This window comes from Oncorhynchus masou, chromosome 16, assembly GCF_036934945.1.
Source record: "Oncorhynchus masou masou isolate Uvic2021 chromosome 16, UVic_Omas_1.1, whole genome shotgun sequence".
NCBI lineage: Eukaryota > Metazoa > Chordata > Actinopteri > Salmoniformes > Salmonidae > Oncorhynchus > Oncorhynchus masou.
Genome location: NC_088227.1, coordinates 22,376,787 through 22,397,541, shown reverse-complemented (window position 1 = coordinate 22,397,541; position 20,755 = coordinate 22,376,787). Strand labels below are relative to the sequence as shown.

Here is a 20,755-nt window from a genome sequence, read left to right as displayed (position 1 = left end):
GGCCAAGATAAAGCAGCGCGACAAAGCAGCGCGACTAAGCAGTGCAACAAAAACAACAACACAGAGTTACACATAGGATAAACAAACGTACAGTCAATAACACAATAGAAAAATCTATATACAGTGTACAGTGCAAATGAAGTAAGGAGGTAAAGCAATAAATAGGCCATAGTGGCAAAGTAATTACAATCTAGCAATTAACACTGGAGTGAGATAGAAAGTAGAAATACTGGTGTACAAAAGAGAAGAAAACAAAAACAAATATGGGATGGGGTAGGTATGTAGGTAGGTAGCTGGTTGGATGGGCTATTGCAGATGGCCTGTGTACAGCTGCAGAGATCGGTAAGCTGCTCTGACAGCTGATGCTTAAAGTCAGTGAGAGAGATATAAGTTTCCAACTTCAGGGATTTTTGCAATTTGTTCCATTCATTGGCAGCAGAGAACTGGAAGGAAAGGCGGCCAAAGTAGGTGTTTGCTTTGGGGATGACCAGTGAAACATACCTGCTGGAGCGCGTGCTACGGGTGGGTGTTGCTATGGTGATCAGTGAACTGAGATAAGGCAGAGCTTCACCCAGAAAAGACTTATAGATGACCTGGAGCCAGTGGGTTTGGCAACGAATACGTAGCAAGGACCAGCCAACGAGAGCATACAGGTCACAGTGGTGGGTATATGGGGCTTTGGTGACAAAATAGATGGCACCGTGATAGACTGCGTCCAATTTGCTGGGTAGAATGTTGGAAGCTATTTTGTAAATTAGTCAGTTTTACGAGGGTATCTTTGGCAGCCTGAGTGAAGGATGCTTTGTTGCGAAATAGGAAGCCGATTCTAGATTTTGGATTGGAGATGCTTAATATGAGTCTGGAAGGAGAGTTTATAGTCTAGCCAGACTCCTAGGTATTTATAGTTGTCCACATATTCTAAGTCAGAACCATTCAGAGTAGTGATGCTAGTCCGGCGGGCGGGTGTGGGCAGCGATCGGTTGAAGAGCATGCATTTCCTTTTACTAGCATTTAAGAGCAGTTGCAGGCCACGGAAGGAGTGTTGTATGGCATTGAAGCTCATTTGGGGGTTTGTTAACACAGTGTCCACAGAAGAGCCTTATGTATACAGAATGGTGTCAAAGAATCACCTGCAGCAAAAGCGACATCATTGATATATACAGAGAAAAGAGTCATATCAAGTCTGTCCTTTGACTGCTGCTGAGACTGAGAGAAGCACCTCTTTATCAAATAGACATTTTCAAAGAAAAAAAATGACATCGTCAGAGCACACAATAACCTCATGACTCAATCAAGTCATAGTGTTGATGTATTTTTTTATTGGTGAGAGGTAGTATGTAGGAAGCATACTGCCATGGGATATCCTTTTGTTAATTCTCAATGAAGATACTTATGAACTTTGACATGTCTATTAGGACTATGAGTTACTTACTGTCTTCCAGGAAAATGTTGTTGTTTTTCTGTCCTGTCCATCATGACCTATTTACAAAATCTGATCCTAGGATTCCCTCAGCTGGTTTCGGTTTCATGTTCGTAGGATAAAGAAGTTTGAGGAAGTACTACTTCAGTTATTTCTTCCTGTTCTTTTGCAGATAATTATACTTAACACTGGTCTGTTCAGTTCCAAAAAGGCACACACACACACACACACACGCTCACACACACCCCCACACACACAGTTGAAGAACACTCAGAGCATATGGCCAGTGCATTTACTTGTTCAGACCATATGGCCAGTGCACCAGGCGGGTAGAGCTGGAGGAGAACAGTCTCAGGAGAAACTAGAGTGCTTGTGAAGTTCCTCGGCATACACATCACGGACAAACTGAATTGGTCCACCCACACAGACAGCGTCGTGAAGAAGGCGCAGCAGCACCTCTTCAACCACAGGAGGCTGAAGAAATTCGGCTTGTCACCAAAAGCACTCACAAACTTCTACAGATGCACAATCCATCCTGTCGGGCTGTATCACCGTCTGGTATGGCAACTGCTCCGCCCACAACCGTAAGGCTCTCCAGAGGATAGTTAGGTCTGCACAACGCATCACCGGGGGCAAACTACCCTCCTTCCAGGACACCTACACCACCCGATGTCACAGGAAGGCCATAAAGATCATCAAGGACAACAACCACCCGAGCCACTGCCTGTTCACCCCGCTATCATCCAGAAAGCGAAGTCAGTACAGGTGCATCAAAGCAGGGACCGAGAGACTGAAAAACAGCTTCTATGTCAAGGCCATCAGACTGTTAAACAGCCACCACTAACTTTGAGTGGCTGCTGCCAACACACTGACTCAACTCCAGCCACTTTAATAATGGGAATTGATGGAAATTGATGTAATATATATCACTAGCCACTTTAAACAATCCTACTTAATATAATGTTTACATACCCTACATTACTCATCTCATATGTATATACTGTACTCGATACCATCTACTGCATTTTGCCTATGCCATTCTGTACCATCACTCATTCATATATCTTTATGTACATATTCTTTATCCCTTTACACTTGTGTGTATAAGGTAGTAGTTTTGGAATTGTTAGGTTAGATTACTCGTTGGTTATTACTGCATTGTCGGAACTAGAAGCACAAGCATTTCGCTACACTCGCATTAACATCTGCTAACCATGTGTATGTGACAAATAAAATTGATTTGATTTGATTTGAAGTACTTTGAAACCTCACAAGACATGCACTCAGAGGTGAACATGACTCATCATCACCATTGTAAAAGCACTGACCATTAGCTGACCTTAACTAACAACAGCACATAGGAGTGACACATTCTAAAAGCATCTTCCAAACAACACTGAGCATCTTACAAATGTTTTCCTAGATGTGAGATCATTACGGGTTCTCTGTAATATCATATCCTGTGGAATCGTGACATGATGTACTTTTGAGGAAAATAGACAAGTTTCTTGACTAATACCCTGACTTTGAGAAGGGATTGTAATGCTGAGCAACGGCGTGACGCAGCATGACAACGTGAATGCGATTGGTCGACAGTCTGCTGGGTGAGGCGTTACATTTGATACAGTATACATTGATTGGTATGTTTCACCATATTTATATATTTCAAATACTACCTGAGATGCCTTTACCATTTGTCTCCGTACTCAATAAATGGTTAAACACTTTTTGTGATGGTGTTCTTTGTTCGAATGTATATGCATGGAATACATTATGGAAAACATGTCTCACACAGTCATAGTCAGTAGAATAATGAATGGATTGGCAAGCTTTTAGCACCGTCAACTTTCAGAAGTTTAGTAGGAAAGTTAATCATGTAAACCACCTAAATACACTCCATGAAATGTGGTGTCTATCAGTCTAATCAATGACAACTACAGAACACAACTGTGAAGAGTTTACGCAAATATTTAGCGTCGTAGCTCTTATTGCGGGAATCTGAAACCACTGTGAAATGAGCCACATTAAGCTTATCAGTCAACATACTATGTGCATTGGACATTCATATTACACTGCACAGCCTTACATATGGATTGTGGATCACAATGGTTTCAAGTCCTGCAATAAGAGCTACGATGCAAAATAGTTGTGCAAACTTTTCACAGTAGTGTTCTGTGAGTGTCACTGAGTAGACATATACCCCATTTTCATCGATCCACAATCCATGAGGCTGTGCAGTGAAATGCATATGCCCCAAATGCAATTCTGAAGTCAAATACATCCACAGTATGATTTCAACAGATTTTTACTTTTTTTTGTCAAATTAACTAATTATTGTATTTTTTTGAGTTTATATAACAACATTCCAACCTTGTTTAGCATTATCCAGTCCAAATACAGTGTCAAGAAAACGTATGTGAACCCTTTGGAAATACCTGGATTTCTGCATAAATTGGTCATCGCTTTTAATCTGATCTTCATCTAAGTCACAATGATAGATAAACACAGTGCGCTTAAACCAATAACACACAAATTATTGTATTTTTCTTGTCTATATTGAATATATCATTTAAACATTCACAGTGTAGCTTGTAAAAAGTATGTGAACATCTAGGCTAATGACTTCTCCAAAAGCTAATTGGAGTCAGGAGTCAGCTAACCTGGAGTCCAATCAATGAGACGAGATTGGAGATGTTGGTTAGAGCTGCCTTGCCCTATAAAAACACTCACAAAATTGAGTTTGCTATTCACAAGAAGTATTGCCTTATGTGAACCATGCCTCACACAAAAGAGATCTCAGAAGACCTAAGATTAAGAATCGTTGACTTGCATAAAGCTGGAAAGGATTACAAAAGTATCTCTAAAAGATTTGATGTTCATCAAGCACCCAACGACCACGGTAAGACAAATTGTCTATAAATGGAGAAAGTTCAGCACTGTTGCTACTCTCCCTAGGAGTGGCCGTCCTGCAAAGATGACTGCAAGAGCACAGCGCAGAATGCCCAATGAGGTAAAGAAGAATCCTAGACTGTCAGCTAAAGACTTCCAGAAATCTCTGGAACATGCTAACATCTCTGTTGACGAGTCTACGATATGTGTTCATGGAGGACATCATGGAAGAACCCACTGCTGTCCAAAAAACCCATTGCTGCACGTCTGAACTATTGCAAAAGTCCACCTGGCTGTTCCACAGCGCTACTGACAAAATATTCTGTGGACAAATGAAACTACAGTTGAGTTGTTTGGAAGGAACACCCAACACTATGTGTGGAGGCACAGCACACCAACATCAAAACCTCATCCCAAATGTAAAATATGATGGAAGGAGCATCATGGTTTGGGGCTGCTCTGCTACCTCAGGGCCTGGACAGCTTGCTATCACCGACGGAAAAATGAATTCCCAAGTTTATCAAGACATTTTGCAGGAGAATGTGAGACTATATGTCCTCAAATTGAAGTTCAACAGAAGTTGGGTGACGCAACAGGACAACGACCCAAACCAGATGTAAATTAACAACCAAATGGTTTCAACAGAAGAAAATATGCCTTCTGGAGTGGCCCAGTCAGAGTCCTGACCTCAACCCGAATGAGATGCTGTGGCATGACCTCAAGCAAACAGTTCACACTAGACATCCCAAGAATGTTGCTGAACTGAAACAGTTTTGTAAAGAGGAATAGTCCAAAATCCCTACTGGCCATTGTGCAGGTCTGATCCGCGGATACAGAAAATGTTTGAAAGAGATTATTGCTACCAAAGAAGGGTCAACCAGTTATTATTATTAAATCCAAGGTTTCACATACTTTTCCCACCCTGCACTGTGAATGTTTACACGGTGTGTTCAATAAAGACATGAAAATGTGTAATTGTTTGTGTGTTATTAGTTTAAGCAGACTGTTTGTCTACTGTTGTGACCTAGATGAAGATCAGATCAAATTTTATGACCAATTTATTTCCAAAGGGTTCACATACTTTTCTTGCCACTGTATGGGTGTGTTCGTAAATTCACTGTGGAGTGCCAGAGTGTGCTCAGAGTGTGATCTGGGTGTTTGTAAGTTCGAACGTTTCGCTCTCGGCGTGTCCGAGGAGTAGGGTTGATCTGAGCGTTCTGACCTCACAACGGCAGCTAACAGGCTAATATTGGCTAGCTTGCTAGCTACTTCCAGACAAAATGAGAGAACAACTCACTCTGACCATTTTACTCGCCTTAGCATAGCTGGTTAGGCTGTTTTCACATTATCCAGAGCGTTGGTGATTGTATCTGTGATGCTGGCAACATCTTTTTGGTCCAACGTTTACTAGCACCGACCATATTCAACGGGTGTTGAGCGTTCGTAAACGCATCAGGTATTCTGTGCCTTGGCACACTCAGACGAGAGTGCTCTGAAATCGGAGTAGATAGCCAGAGTGAATTTTCGAACGCACCCTGTGTCATTATTACACTATTTTTTACAAATTTGCATCACTTTCATTGAGGGACATTTATTTTGAAGGCCAACTGCAAATTACACCATTTTATGGCAAGCTTCACATAGGCTAGCTTATTATGGCTATCTTCATATAGGTCCAGTGACACAAGGAACAAGATCCTGTTGTTAATCTAACATTGGTAGAGAAAATAAAAGATTGGTCAGAAGTCAGTGATATAGGGAAATTGGTTGACAAGTACATTGGTAAAGGATTTTAAGCATTTTTGCTGCTTTTTACAGATGGATCCAAGGACCTAGATGGCATACAGGAGCAGGTGGTTACGTTCCTGAATTTGATTTGCAGATATATAGAAGACTAACAGATGAATTGTCAGTATACTCAGTTGAACTGTTGGCGATAGTAGTTGCCCTCCAGTGGGTGGAGGATGTACAACCTGTCAGAATTATAGTGTGTCTCAAAGAAGTCTAAGAAACTGGACATTATTGTGGCTGCGGTAGGAACGTTTTTAGGACTTAAGAATTTTACATCTGACTTTCAAGGGGTACTGGCACCGGGTTCCCCTTGAGACTGTGTAGGGATCAGATCTGTTGTATTTTTTTAACAGAAACATTTTCGTTTTATTTTTTGATAGTTTGTTCAGTTTATTTTAGGGGGTATCCTGTTTCCATCCCGCATAGTAGGTGGTGGGATGTACATTAAATTGTGCGATCGCCAATATACCATAGAAGAAGAAGTAGCGGTAAGTGTGGATGTGGAGCAATTGCAGTTAAATTCCTGGTGTTTGTGACACCGGATGTTTGGTGTGACTCAGACCAGGTGGGGAGTGTGGTGAAACACAAGAGTCATTGTCAGTTTTTTTAGTGAGTTTTGAGTCTCTACCGAACATATATACACACACACACATATATATATATATATATATATATATATATATATATATATATATATATATATATATATATATATCCTAACATTTGAGTCATGTGTAGTGTAGGTGATGGTGTCTTGGAACAGGACGAATGAAGATGATTTAATGTAAGTAGGCCATGACTGGGCTCACACTCCAGTACAGTAGGAGGCGGTGTAGGCATTTAAAAGTTCGATCCGATCCGCCAACCAAATCCTTAAGAAGAAGGTCCAGTGACCACAACCTAGTTGTTCCTATCTGTGTTATTACCGCTAAAAGTTTTGTCCCCGTAATTTCGGGTATCAGAGGCTGTCCCAGGTATGTTTGTCTTGCCAAATCAGGTTGATGCATTTTAAATCGTGTTGTAACATTTGGAGACGAGACAAAAACAATGAAATGCGGAAGTTAATGTTGCCACTTGTTTTAGCAACCACAAGACTATATGCACTAGTTCAGCTTGCGTTTGAGGGATTTGTCAACTTTTCGCTGTCTCAAACTATTTCTATCATGTGTTTATGTCTAAGTTATAACAGGGAAGTAATTGCAATGTATAGCTAGTTAGCTAACTACGTGCTAGCAAACATTACGTGAAGCTAACAGCTGTTCAGGGATTGACCCGCGTGACACACTGTCAATGAGATGATATATACTTAACCTAATTTCAGAGATACAAAATATTGCTGTCACTGATAAAAATAAAAGTTGTATTTGTAATGTAATGCTCAGTCTTCAATACTTGTCTATCATATCGTTGAACTGACACATTGTAACATTGTGATACAATCTTGATATGAACAATGTTTTTTATTCAGCTGCTGTGATGTCCACTTGGTGGGGGCTGGTGAAAAATGGTAGTGCACATCATGTGGACAATAGCAGTTGTTTCAGCTCCACAGAAAGCACCGTCCTCAAGGGAAACAACTTTGGAGGGGTGCCTGTTGTACTGCTGCTGGACTTCAGCTTCTTCTTGGTGTGTGTGTGTGTGTGTGTGTGTGTGTGTGTGTGTGTGTGTGTGTGTGTGTGTGTGTGTTGCATCAACTGACACTCATACTGAAACTCATATGACCACATAAGGGTGATTCCAAACCCTAATAGGATAGCGTTACACAACACATGCACACAAACCAAGCCATTTCCTCATTCTGTTGTTGTGTACTTGTCTCAGGCGTTGCTGATCCTCTTCTCCATCATCAGGAGGAAGCTGTGGGACTATGGCCGTCTGGCGCTGATCTCTGACAGGGAAGGGTCCGTTATGACATCAAACAGTATAATTTCCGGTTGTAACCTGAGAAAAACAATATAAACACACCTACCTAAAGACATATGACTACAAATAATTCTGCAGTGGGTGTGACTGCCTGCCAATAGTTGAATGAATTGTCTATAGAGATAAGTGTCCTATTGACCCCGACCCGCCTGCCCTGTCCCAATGATGACGACCTTAGCTGTCTGTGTTTCAGGTTCAGTGAGACATCACACCGCCGCTATGGGAGAATGTCGTCCTGTGTGTCCAACGTGGAGGAGCCGGAGCACGAATTGGTGAGGAAGATGTTGTAATCATCACCATCATCAACTCCATCTATCAGTCATCTTTATCTTTCTTTTTCCTCTCTAGGGATGCTGCTCCTGGCTCCCCTACATCATCAGAATGGAGTGAGTATTCTTGCTCTCTCTCTTTCTGTGCGTGGGTGGGGCTGGCGGAGCTGTCATTGTTTTCGTATTTGAGGTTGAGGTTGCACCCTCAATTTGTGTTTCTTTTTCCAGTGAGGAGATGGTGAAGGCGCGTTGTGGGATCGACGCTGTCCACTACCTGTCCTTCCAGCGTCACCTGATCACCCTCCTGGTGCTGGTTACCGTCATCTCCGTGACTGTCATCTTGCCTGTCAACCTGTCTGGTAACCTGCTAGGTGGGTGTGACACACCATGTCAACACAACGCTAATATAATGCAAACACCACCATGTCAACACAATACTAATATAATGCAAACACCACCATGTCAACACAACACTAATATAATTCAAACGCCACCCTGTCAACACAACAGTGTTACAAAACTCTCAATATTACTGTATAAGAACCTCACTGTATTACACTCTCACAATGCAATGTGAACCCAAGCACAACACTGCCAGGCAGTGCTTCATTTTAACTGTAACAATGACATTACTTCCAACAACTCAAACTTTACTCACACATAACAGATGTATACATTTAACATTTACATTTAAGTCATTTAGCAGACGCTCTTATCCAGAGCGACTTACAAATTGGTGAATTCACCTTCTGACATCCAGTGGAACAGCCACTTTACAATAGTGCATCTAAATCATTAAGGGGGGGGGGGGGGTGGTGAGAAGGATTACTTATCCTATCCTAGGTATTCCTTGAAGAGGTGGGGTTTCAGGTGTCTCCGGAAGGTGGTGATTGACTGTGCGTGGGTGTATAAACAGTGTTTAACATAACACTCTGCCATGCTAATCACGCTGTACACACAACATTGTTTCGTTGCTATGTCTCTCTTTTGCCAGAGCGAGACCGAGAGTATTAACATCCTCTTTTGTACGACATTACCTACCACCGATGTGTGGCAGTGAAAGTTAATCTCTTTCAACACAATGGTGTTACTTACCACTGACTGAAGCATAGTTCTTTTACATTTACTCTTTCAACATTGTAATCAACAACAACATTGCTGTCAGTCCTCTTATCCTGCTATAATGACATGTTTTAACAGTCTCAGGAAATTTAAGTGTGATATGTTATTTTTTTTAAGGAAATGACCCGTACAACTTCGGAAGGACTACTGTGGGTAATCTTCAGAAGGAGTAAGTGTGTGTTCGTGCATGTGTCTGTATGTATGTGTGGTTCTTTCATTGTATATAATATGAACTTCCATTATAATGGTTCCTTAATGCTTTAGGTAACCGTTTGTTTGTTATGATTTCCTCAGTAATAACCTGCTGTGGATACACACAGTGTTTGCAGTCATCTACCTGATCTTGACAGTGTTACTGCTGAGGCGACACACCTCCCAGATGAAGGGCATGGGCAGAGGGCTGGTCAGTTCCTCTGTTCCATCTGTCACAAAACCAACAGTTCATCCCCTCACTAGTAGTGATACTGATGAGTGTGCTTTGCTCCCCCCGTAGACCAGAAACACCCTGTTTGCGTCTTCCATCCCCAAAGAAGCCAGTGAAGAGGACATCAGGACCCACTTTACGTAAGTAGACTGGACCGCACCATTCTCCCAACATGGGGGGTCCACACTCACCCACTAACCCTGTCTTCTGAACATACACCCACACCTGTAGTGTCTTTGTCTTCACCATGGTAATACAAGTGATTCAGTTTGACTAGTGATAACTTGCCTGAATGGGCAGACAATGGCTTACAAGGATGAACATTGGACATACATGTACCTGTATATATTTAGACCCTGTGCCTTATCCTCACCTCTATTCTCCCCCTTGCCTGTTCTGCAGTGAGGCCTACCCTTCCTGCCGTGTGTGTGAAGTGCACTTGACATATGATGTGGCCCAGCTGATGCACCTGGACAAGGAAAGGTCGGTGCTTTGTCAAACTGCCCTGGTAACGTCACGCTGCCAAGCTGCCCTGGTAACGTCACGCTGCCCTGGTAACGTCACGCTGCCCTGGTAACGCCACGCAGCCCTGGTAACACCACGCAGCCCTGGTAACACCACGCTGCCCTGGTAACGCCACGCTGCTCTGGTTATGTTACGCTGCCCTGGTAACGTCACGCTGCCACGGTAACGTCATGCTGCCATGCTGCCCTGGTAACGTCACGCTGCCCTGGTAATGTCACGATAGCCAAGTAACGTCACGCTGCCAAGCTGCCCTGGTAATGTCACGCTGCCAAGCTGCCCTGGTAATGTCACGATAGCCAAGTAACGTCACGCTGCCCTAGTAATGTCACGCTGCCAAGCTGCCACGGTAACGCCACGCTAAAGAAATGCATAGCATGTAGTTCTTTCTGATCTGACATGTAGTCAGATATAGCAGTCTGGATTGACTGACTGATCCTTCCCTACCTTTTGTTTACACTAAATCCTGCCTGTTGTTTTCTGTCTCTCAGGAAGCGAGCAGAGAAGAACCTGCACTACTACGAGCGGGTACTTCAGCGAGGGGGCCAAAGGGAGGTGATCAACCCCCGTCTATGTGGTCACCTCTGCTGCTGCTGCACCCGCAACTGTCAGGAGGTGAGAGGAACAATACCAAGAGAAAGCCAGGAGAGGGGTGGCGGGATCTGGGCTATGTTAGGAGCAGTGAGATTCGGTCGGTGTATCCAGATGGGTATGTCAGTCTGATGGGGCTTGTAGTGAGTGACTGTGGAGCAACGTGTCGGGCATTTCACACAGATGATACTCTCTCTGTTGTTCCTAAGGTACTATTTGTGTATGTTTTCTTGACTGTAATGTGATATTATGCTTTGTCCAGGTGAGTGATACAGAATGTGTATCTATGTGTCTGTGTTTATATATATATATATATATATATATATACTGCTCAAAAAAATAAAGGGAACACTTAAACAACATAATGTAACTCCAAGTCAATCACACTTCTGTGAAATCAAACTGTCCACTTAGGAAGCAACACTGATTGACAATAAATTTCACATGCTGTTGTGCAAATGGAATAGACAACAGGTGGAAATTATAGGCAATTAGCAAGACACCCCCAATAAAGGAGTGGTTCTGCAGGTGGTGACTACAGACCACTTCTAAGTTCCTATGCTTCCTGGCTGATGTTTTGGTCACTTTTGAATGCTGGAGGTGCTTTCACTCTAGTGGTAACATGAGACGGAGTCTACAACCCACACAAGTGGCTCAGGTAGTGCAGCTCATCCAGGATGGCACATCAATGCGAGCTGTGGCAAGAAGGTTTGCTGTGTCTGTCAGCGTAGTGTCCAGAGCATGGAGGCGCTACCAGGAGACAGGCCAGTACATCAGGAGACGTGGAGGAGGCCGTAGAAGGGCAACAACCCAGCAGCAGGACCGCTACCTCCACCTTTGTGCAAGGAAGAGCAGAAGGAGCACTGCCAGAGCCCTGCAAAATGACCTCCAGCAGGCCACAAATGTGCATGTGTCTGCTCAAACGGTCAGAAACAGACTCCATGAGGGTGGTATGAGGGCCCGACGTCCACAGGTGGGGTTGTGTTTACAGCCCAACACCGTGCAGGACGTTTGGCATTTGCCAGAGAACACCAAGATTGGCAAATTTGACACTGGCGCCCTGTGCTCTTCACAGATGAAAGCAGGTTCACACTGAGCACATGCGACAGACATGACAGTCTGGAGACGCCGTGGAGAACGTTTTGCTGCTTGCAACATACTCCAGCATGACCGGTTTGGCGGTGGGTCAGTCATGGTGTGGGGTGGCATTTCTTTGGGGGGCCGCACAGCCCTCCATGTGCTCACCAGAGGTAGCCTGACTGCCATTAGGTACCGAGATGAGATCCTCAGACCCCTTGTGAGACCATATGCTGGTGCGGTTGGCCCTGGGTTCCTCCTAATGCAAGACAATGCTAGGCCTCATGTGGCTGGAGTGTGTCAGCAGTTCCTGCAAGAGGAAGGCATTGATGCTATGGACTGGCCCGCCCGTTCCCCAGACCTGAATCCAATTGAGCACATCTGGGACATCATGTCTCGCTCCATCCACCAACGCCACGTTGCACCACAGACTGTCCGGGAGTTGGCGGATGCTTTAGTCCAGGTCTGGGAGGAGATCCCTCAGGAGACCATCCGCCACCTCATCAGGAGCATGCCCAGGCGTTGTAGGGAGGTCATACAGGCACGTTGAGGCCACACACACTACTGAGCCTCATTTTGACTTGTTTTAAGGACATTACATCAAAGTTGGATCAGCCTGTAGTGTGGTTTTCCACTTTAATTTTGAGTGTGACTCCAAATCCAGACCTCCATGGGTTGATGAATTTGATTTCCATTGATAATTTTTGTGTGATTTTGTTGTCAGCACATTCAACTACGCAAAGACAAAAGTATTTAATACAAATATTTCATTCATTCAGATCTAGGATGTGTTATTTTAGTGTTCTTTTTATTTTTTTGAGCAGTGTATATACAGTGGGGCAAAAAAGTATTTAGTCAGCCACCAATTGTGCAAGTTCTCCCACTTAAAAAGATGAGAGGCCTGTAATTTTCAGCATAGGTACACTTCAACTATGACAGACAAAATGAGAAAGAAAATCCAGAAAATCACATTGTAGGATTTTTTATGAATTTATTTGCAAATTATGGTGGAAAATAAGTATTTGGTCACCTACAAACAAGCAAGATTTCTGGCTCTCAGACCTGTAACTTCTTCTTTAAGAGGCTCCTCTGTCCTCCACTCGTTACCTGTATTAATGGCACCTGTTTGAACTTGTTATCAGTATAAAAGACACCTGTCCACAACCTTAAACAGTCACACTCCAAACTCTACTATGGCCAAGACCAAAGAGCTGTCAAAGGACACCAGAAACAAAATTGTAGACCTGCACCAGGCTGGGAAGACTGAATCTGCAATAGGTAAGCAGCTTGGTTTGAAGAAATCAACTGTGGGAGCAATTATTAGGAAATGGAAGACATACAATACCACTGATAATCTCCCCCGATCTAGGGCTCCACGCAAGATCTCACCCCGTGGGGTCAAAATGATCACAAGAACGGTGAGCAAAAATCCCAGAACCACACAGGGGTCCTAGTGAATGACCTGCAGAGAGCTGGGACCAAAGTAACAAAGCCTACCATTAGTAACACACTACGCTGCCAGGGACTCAAATCCTGCAGTGCCAGACGTGTCCCCCTGCTTAAGCCAGTACATGTCCAGGCCCGTCTGAAGTTTGCTAGAGAGCATTTGGATGATCCAGAAGAAGATTGGGAGAATGTCATATGGTCAGATGAAACCAAAATATAACTTTTTGGTAAAAACTCAACTCGTCGTGTTTGGAGGACAAAGAATGCTGAGTTGCATCCAAAGAACACCATACCTACTGTGAAGCATGGGGGTGGAAACATCATGCTTTGGGGCTGTTTTTCTGCAAAGGGACCAAGAAAGAATGAATGGGGCCATGTATCATGAGATTTTGAGTGAAAACCTCCTTCCATCAGCAAGGGCATTGAAGATGAAACGTGGCTGGGTCTTTCAGCATGACAATGATCCCAAACACACCGCCCAGGCAACGAAGGAGTTGCTTCGTAAGAAGCATTTCAAGGTCCTGGAGTGGCCTAGCCAGTCTCCAGATCTCAACCCCATAGAAACTCTTTGGAGGGAGTTGAAAGTCCATGTTGCCCAGCAACAGCCCCAAAACATCACTGCTCTAGAGGAGATCTGCATGGAGGAATGGGCCAAAATACCAGCAACTGTATGTGAAAACCTTGTGAATACTTACAGAAAATGTTTGACCTCTGTCATTGTCAACAAAGGGTATATAACAAAGTATTGAGATACACTTTTGTTATTGACCAAATACTTATTTTCCACCATAATTTGCAAATAAATTCATAAAAAATCCTACAATGTCATTTTTTGGATTTTTTTTCTTCTCATTTTCTGTCATGTTGAAGTGTACCTGTGATGAAAATGACAGGCCTCTCTCATCTTTTTAAGTGGGAGAACTTACACAATTGGTGGCTGACTAAATACTTTTTTGCCCCACTGTATGTTATGTATGTATGTTTTCTGTGGCTCTAGGTAGATGCCATAGAGTACTTCCGTGGTCAAGCGGCAGGTCTGTTGGAGGAGGTGAGGACGCAGAGAGAATTTGTGCCACAGCACCCTCTTGGGATGGTCTTCGTCACTCTGCAGTCTGAGGCAATGGCCACATAGTGAGTTTCTCATCTCTGGGGCTGGTGAGGGGCTAAGTGTCATATTGATGATAATGATAGAAATCATTCTCCAACCTTAGATTGCGTCTCTCACCATCCCCAGCTCTAGAGAGCTTCAGGGAGTGCAGGCTTTTGTTCCGACCCAACAGGAAAATGAACATGGAATTGATGACTGTGCCATCATTAGTGGAAACAATATTAGTTGATGTATCCACATTCTTGGGTTATGTAAATATGATGATTGACAGCTGTCACTCACTCCCCTCAGCATTCTGAAGGACTTCAACGCCCTGGACTGTGGAAATGGGGACAGTGCAGTGAGGTGTGGGTGTGGCCGAGAGCCCCAGCCTTCGTCTTGTAGCGCGACTCTGAAAGTGAAGAACTGGAGGGTTGACTATGCCCCTCATCCCAGAAATGTGTACTGGTGAGTTACCCTATAACCTAACCTACAGTGTGCTGTTTGATAACAATGGTACAGTATATTCTGCTCTGTTTTCTCCTCTCTCTCCTCCCTCCATACCTCTCTCTCCTCCCTCCATACCTCTCTCTCCTCCCTCCATACCTCTCTCTCTCCTCCCTCCATACCTCTCTCTCTCTGTCCCAGGGACAACCTTTCAGTGCAGGGCTTCCGCTGGTGGTTCCGATGCCTGCTGCTCAACTTCTTCCTCTTCTTCCTCCTCACCTTCCTCACCACTCCCTCCATCATCATCAGCACCATGGACAAGTTCAACGTCACCAAGCCCATCTACTACCTCAACGTGAGTCAGTCACTATCTACTAAAATAAAATAGAATATAACTGTATGTGGTTGGTTGGTGAGAGGAATGCTGGTGTGGCGAGGCCAGAGGAATGCTGGTGTGGCGAGGCCAGAGGAATGCTGGTGCTCATTTAACCTTTATTTAACTAGGCAAGTCCGTTAAGAACTAGTTCTTATTTTACAATGACTGCCTACCTCAGCCAAATCCTCCCCTAACCCGGACGAAGCAAGGCCAATTGTGCGCTGCACTAATGGACTCCCGATCAAGGCCGGTTGTGATACAGCCCGGGATTGAACCAGGGTCTGTAGTGACACCTCTAGCATTGAGAAGCCGCTGTGCCACTTGGGAGCCATTTGCTGTGTTTTCAATTAGTTTTAATTTGTATGCTACCATGTAATGTATTTGTTTGTTTGTATGTGTGTGTGAGAGCCATTTGCTGTGTTTTCAATTAGTTTTAATTTGTATGCTACCATGTAATGTATTTGTTTGTTTGTATGTGTGTGTGAGACAGAGTGCTGTGGTCAGTCAGTTTTTCCCCACTCTGCTTCTGTGGTCCTTCTCTGCCCTGCTGCCCACCATAGTGTACTACTCAACTCTGGGAGAGTGCCACTGGAACAGGTACACACACACACAGTAACTTCACTGACATACTGTATCTGTACAAATACTTTAAAGTACTACTTAAGCCATTTTTTGGGGTATCTGTACTTTAATATTTGTATTTTTGGCAACTTTTACTTCACTACATTCCTAAGGAAAATGATGTACTTTTTACTCCTTACATTTTCTCTGACACCCAAAAGTACTCGTTACATTTTGAATGCTTAGCAGTACAGGAAAATTGTCTAATTCACACACTTATCAAGAGAACATCCCTGGTCATCCCTACTGCCTTTGATCTGGCAGACTCACTAAACACAAATGCCTTTTTTGTAAATTATCTGAGTGTTGAACTATGCACCTGACCATCCGTAAAATTAAAAAAAAAAAAACAAGAAAATCGTGTCGTCTGGTTTTCTTAATATTAGGAATTTTAAATGATTTATGTTTTTACTTTTCATATTTAAGTAAAACCAAATACTTTTAGACTTTTACTCAAGTAGTATTTCACTGGATGATTTTCACTTGAGTCATTTTCTTTTACGGTATCTTTACTTTTATTCAAGTATGAAAATTGGGTACTTTTCCCACCACTGTTATCTATGTACTGTAGGTCCAGGGAGCAGTTGATTATGATGCACAAGCTGTACATCTTCCTCCTGTTCATGGTTCTGATCCTGCCCTCTCTTGGACTCACCAGGTAATTAATTACCCCGCCCTGATCACTTAATGATCAATCCAGATAATCAATGAAATATGAAATCATGTTTTTGTTTCTGTAATTGTACTACATTTATCTTATGTGATTGGCTCTCTTTTCTAACCACAGTCTGGCTGTGTTCTTCCGCTGGCTGTTTGACAAAGAGTTTCTGGCTGATGGGAAGCTAAGGTTTGAGTGAGTAATACACTTTTATCTATGCCTCTGACCTGCCTCTCTTTCTCTCCCAATAACTAGTATCTCATTTACTGTGTCCGTGTATAATAACTAGCATCTCATTTACTGTGTCCGTGTATAATAACTAGCATCTCATTTACTGTGTCCGTGTATAATAACTAGCATCTCATTTACTGTGTCCGTGTATAATAACTAGCATCTCATTTACTGTGTCCGTGTATAATTACTAGCATCTCATTTACTGTGTCCGTGTATAATTACTAGCATCTCATTTACTGTGTCCGTGTATAATAACTAGCATCTCATTTACTGTGTCCGTGTATAATAACTAGCATGTCATTTACTGTGTCCGTGTATAATAACTAGCATCTCATTTACTGTGTCCGTGTATAATAACTAGCATCTCATTTACTGTGTCCGTGTATAATAACTAGCATCTCATTTACTGTGTCCGTGTATAGTAACTAGCATCTCATTTACTGCGTCCCTGTATAGTAACTAGCATCTCATTTATTGTGTCCATTTCTCTATCTCGTTCTCTCTCCCTTGCCTCATATCCCCCCTCCTCCTTCAGGTGTGTGTTCCTGCCTGACCAGGGGGCGTTCTTTGTGAATTATGTCATCACGGCGGGCCTGGTGGGCTCTGGGATGGAGTTGCTGCGGTTGCCAGGGTTACTGCTCTACACCATCCGCATGGCGCTGGCTCGCTCCGCCGCAGAGAGGAAGTATGTCAGACAGGTGAGACTAAGACTCCGCCCCTGTATCAATCAGGGCTCAACGTTACAGGAAGTTCAGATCGAGATATACAGTACAGAAATAGACAACAATCTGTCATCCATGGTTAGTATGGAATGATCAGCTCAATGTTGACCTTTTCTATCTATATAGCCATGGATGAAGTTCAGATGATGTGTGATTTAACCTTGTCCTGTCTGCAGAACCAAGCGTATGAGTTTGAGTACGGAGCCATGTACGGGTGGACCCTGTGTGTGTTCACTGTCATCATGGCTTACAGCATCACCTGCCCTGTCATAGTGCCTTTCGGTGAGTGATGGGCAACACACACACACACACACACACTGCTGACCTTGACCTAAAGTTACATTCCCTCTCCTCCGTGTGTCCAGGTCTGCTGTACCTGATGCTGAAGCATCTAGTGGACAAACACAACCTTTACTTTGCCTACTTGCCCGCCCGCCTGGACAGACAGGTGCACCTGGGAGCTGTCAATCAAGCCCTGGCTGCACCCATCATCTGCCTCATCTGGCTCTATTTCTTCTCCGTCCTCCGGACAGGTAACGCACACGCCTGGATGTTTACTGGAGCTCTCATACATAGGAGGCTTACTTATGTCCCTTCTTCTTCTTCTAACTTGGCTGTTTCCCTGGAGTTACCTGCTCGAGTTAAAGCACCATTATTAACGTATCCTCACACTTCTGTATGTGTTTTTGGGTCAGGGTTCATGGCGGACACATCTCTCTTCACTCTGGTGGTCCTGTGTGTAACTGTCTGCATCTGCATCAGCTACACCTGCTTCGGACACTTCAAGTACCTCAGCCCTCACAACTACAAGGTGTGGTGTTCGTGTGGTGTTCGTGTGGTGTTCGTGTGGTGTTCGTGTGGTGTTCGTGTTGTGTTCGTGTGGTGTTCGTGTGGTGTTCGTGTGGTGTTCGTGTGGTGTTCGGACACTAACAGTCTCTGTTCTACTTGCAGTTGAAGGAGGATGAGGATGCCTTGGATGGATTGGCGGACAGCAACATGGTCAGTAACAGGTTTATTCCTTCACCATGAATTTATAGACGGAGGTTCAAATCTGTTTGGAAGGGGGGAAGCAATATGGTGGTACCCCTCCCAGTTCTGCCCAGTTCTTTCACAAAAATGAGGATATGAATCGTAGAAACAAAAGCCAATTTAAGAGTTTCAGAACATATTGTATATTATTTCTGTCTCTTAATCTAGGCGGCAGATAGCTTAGCGGTTGAGAGTGTTTGGCCAGTAACTGAAAGGTTGCTGGTTCGAATCATTGAGCCGGCAAGGTGTGAAAAATCTGCCATTCTGCCCTTGAGCAAGGCAGTTAAACCCCCAACAACTGCTTCCCTTGTGGCGATGACATTGATTTAAGGCAGCCACACAAACATCTGATTCAGAGGGGTTGGGTTAAATGTGGAAGACACATTTTGGTTGAATTAATTCAGTTGTGCAACTGACTAGGTATCCCTTCCCCCCTCTCCCTTCTGCACATGTACAGTACCATAGTTTTGATGTTTTCACTATTGTTCTACAATGTAGAAAATTGTAAAAATAAAGAAACCCTGGAATGAGTAGGTGTGTCCAAACTTTTGACTGGTACTGCCTCTCTGTGTCCACAGGTCTACCTTCCAAGGGTGCTTAGAACCGAGTCCCCCGCCACATCACCTGATGGGTGTAAATCCCCCCAGTCATATGGGACGACAGACAGCAGCCCATCCTGTCAGAGCCCAGTAGATGATGAACTGTTGATGAACCCCTGAACTTAAAATATCTTCCCCTTCTTTTTGATTTTTTTCCATGAGTCCCGGAGGCATCCAGTCTCAGAACTGAGGTGATGGCATAGGGGAGTTTATCCCCAAATCTATTGCTGTACCATCCAACACAGGCCCTTCAAATACCCCTAAAATGAATCCTTTCTCTCTTCTTTCATCAAGCTTAGCATGTGTCTGATATCAATAGATTGGTCCAAGTAGAGTCTTTGCTTTCACTTATTCAATAGTGGTCCATCAGTGATTCTTTCCAGGAGGGGAGGAGAGAATAAATTGTTACGGGCCTCCTGAGACAACTCTGCCAAGGCTCCACCGAGAGCTGGCAGCCACTCAGGAGCCAAGCCTTCTGTCAGAAATGCCCAAATCTGACCCTTTTCCTAAGACCTTCCTATCAGGACTGCCTTGGCTAAAGACTATTCAGCACCAATACAGTGGAGTTTTGTTAACCAAAATTGCTTTTATAGCATAATGTTGGGAAAAACTGTCATGCCATGCATTTCCACTGAGTTTGCGTTTTAATATCCAGGATGCCAGAATAGAAGGCATTTTGGTTCTCTGACCAACAGAGGGCACTCTTGTTACATGGCAGTTAGTGTTCACCTTAAATTACTTGTACTGAACCAGGGCCTTTCAAATCTGGACCTCAAGGTCTGATGATACAAAAACTATTTTTTACAAATAGTTTTTGTATTATTAGGCAAGGAACTATTATTTCATTTTGACTGAATCATTTTAACAAATGTTTTATATTAAGCTGATATATTTAACATATTATAGGTTTTTAATTATTATCAGGATTTTGAACCATAACACAATCTGAACATGAATTGACATAACTATTGACGATGAATGAGAGTAGGCCTATTTATGTGAATATGAACAGCATGGAACTTCTCAGTGTTAAATATATTGCTTTAAAATGTTAAATGGTTGATACATTATGAGAGTTTGGTCATTATTAGTGTTTGAGATTTTGTACCGAATAAGTTAATATGTAAGTAACCAAGTGTCCATAGCCATAGGGGGCACTGCATGACAGATTTTCTATTAGGATTTAGCAGTAGCTTCAACAGTGTCTTGTTACTACAGGACTTGTTCTTCTTTGATCCCCTTGTTTCCAGCCTTCTCTCTCACCAGGGCGCCTCAGTTTTCAAAAGGACATGTTTGTTAGTACAAGTGATTGGCCGATTAATGAAGTGCTAAGCCCGCCAGATATCTGGGTGGAGGCTTTTCACAGAGCAGAAAAATAGGGTTTTGTTATTAGATTAGGATCAGTGTAAATTCACCTTGTTTTTGTGTGTGTGTGTGGGGGGGGGGGGGTGAATGGAACATATCAGGAACAATAGCGGGCTGCAGAAGTGGTTCTTATTGGCTTACTT

The 20,755-nt window shown here is 43.4% G+C and overlaps 1 protein-coding gene across 3 annotated transcripts; it reads left to right on the top strand.

The window, feature by feature from the left end:
• Positions 1 to 6,970: 6,970 nt before the first annotated feature.
• On the top strand, positions 6,971 to 20,315 carry tmem63a (transmembrane protein 63A). 3 transcript variants are annotated; one of them, XM_064991188.1, is made up of 23 exons: positions 6,971 to 7,074; positions 7,569 to 7,726; positions 7,951 to 8,001; positions 8,217 to 8,295; positions 8,372 to 8,409; positions 8,521 to 8,663; positions 9,532 to 9,583; positions 9,709 to 9,817; positions 9,908 to 9,978; positions 10,241 to 10,321; positions 10,852 to 10,975; positions 14,472 to 14,605; positions 14,874 to 15,029; positions 15,210 to 15,363; positions 15,875 to 15,981; positions 16,577 to 16,663; positions 16,793 to 16,858; positions 17,433 to 17,595; positions 17,796 to 17,901; positions 17,985 to 18,152; positions 18,315 to 18,430; positions 18,571 to 18,618; positions 19,227 to 20,315. In XM_064991188.1, exons 2-23 carry the CDS (start codon positions 7,605 to 7,607, stop codon positions 19,365 to 19,367), a joined length of 2,316 nt encoding a protein of 771 aa, XP_064847260.1. In that variant the 5' UTR covers positions 6,971 to 7,074; positions 7,569 to 7,604; the 3' UTR covers positions 19,368 to 20,315. The 3 variants fall into 3 exon arrangements, with proteins under 3 accessions (XP_064847260.1, XP_064847259.1, XP_064847261.1); XM_064991187.1 differs by having other exon boundaries at positions 7,922 to 8,001; XM_064991189.1 differs by lacking the exon at positions 7,569 to 7,726 and having other exon boundaries at positions 7,922 to 8,001.
• Positions 20,316 to 20,755: the final 440 nt, after the last annotated feature.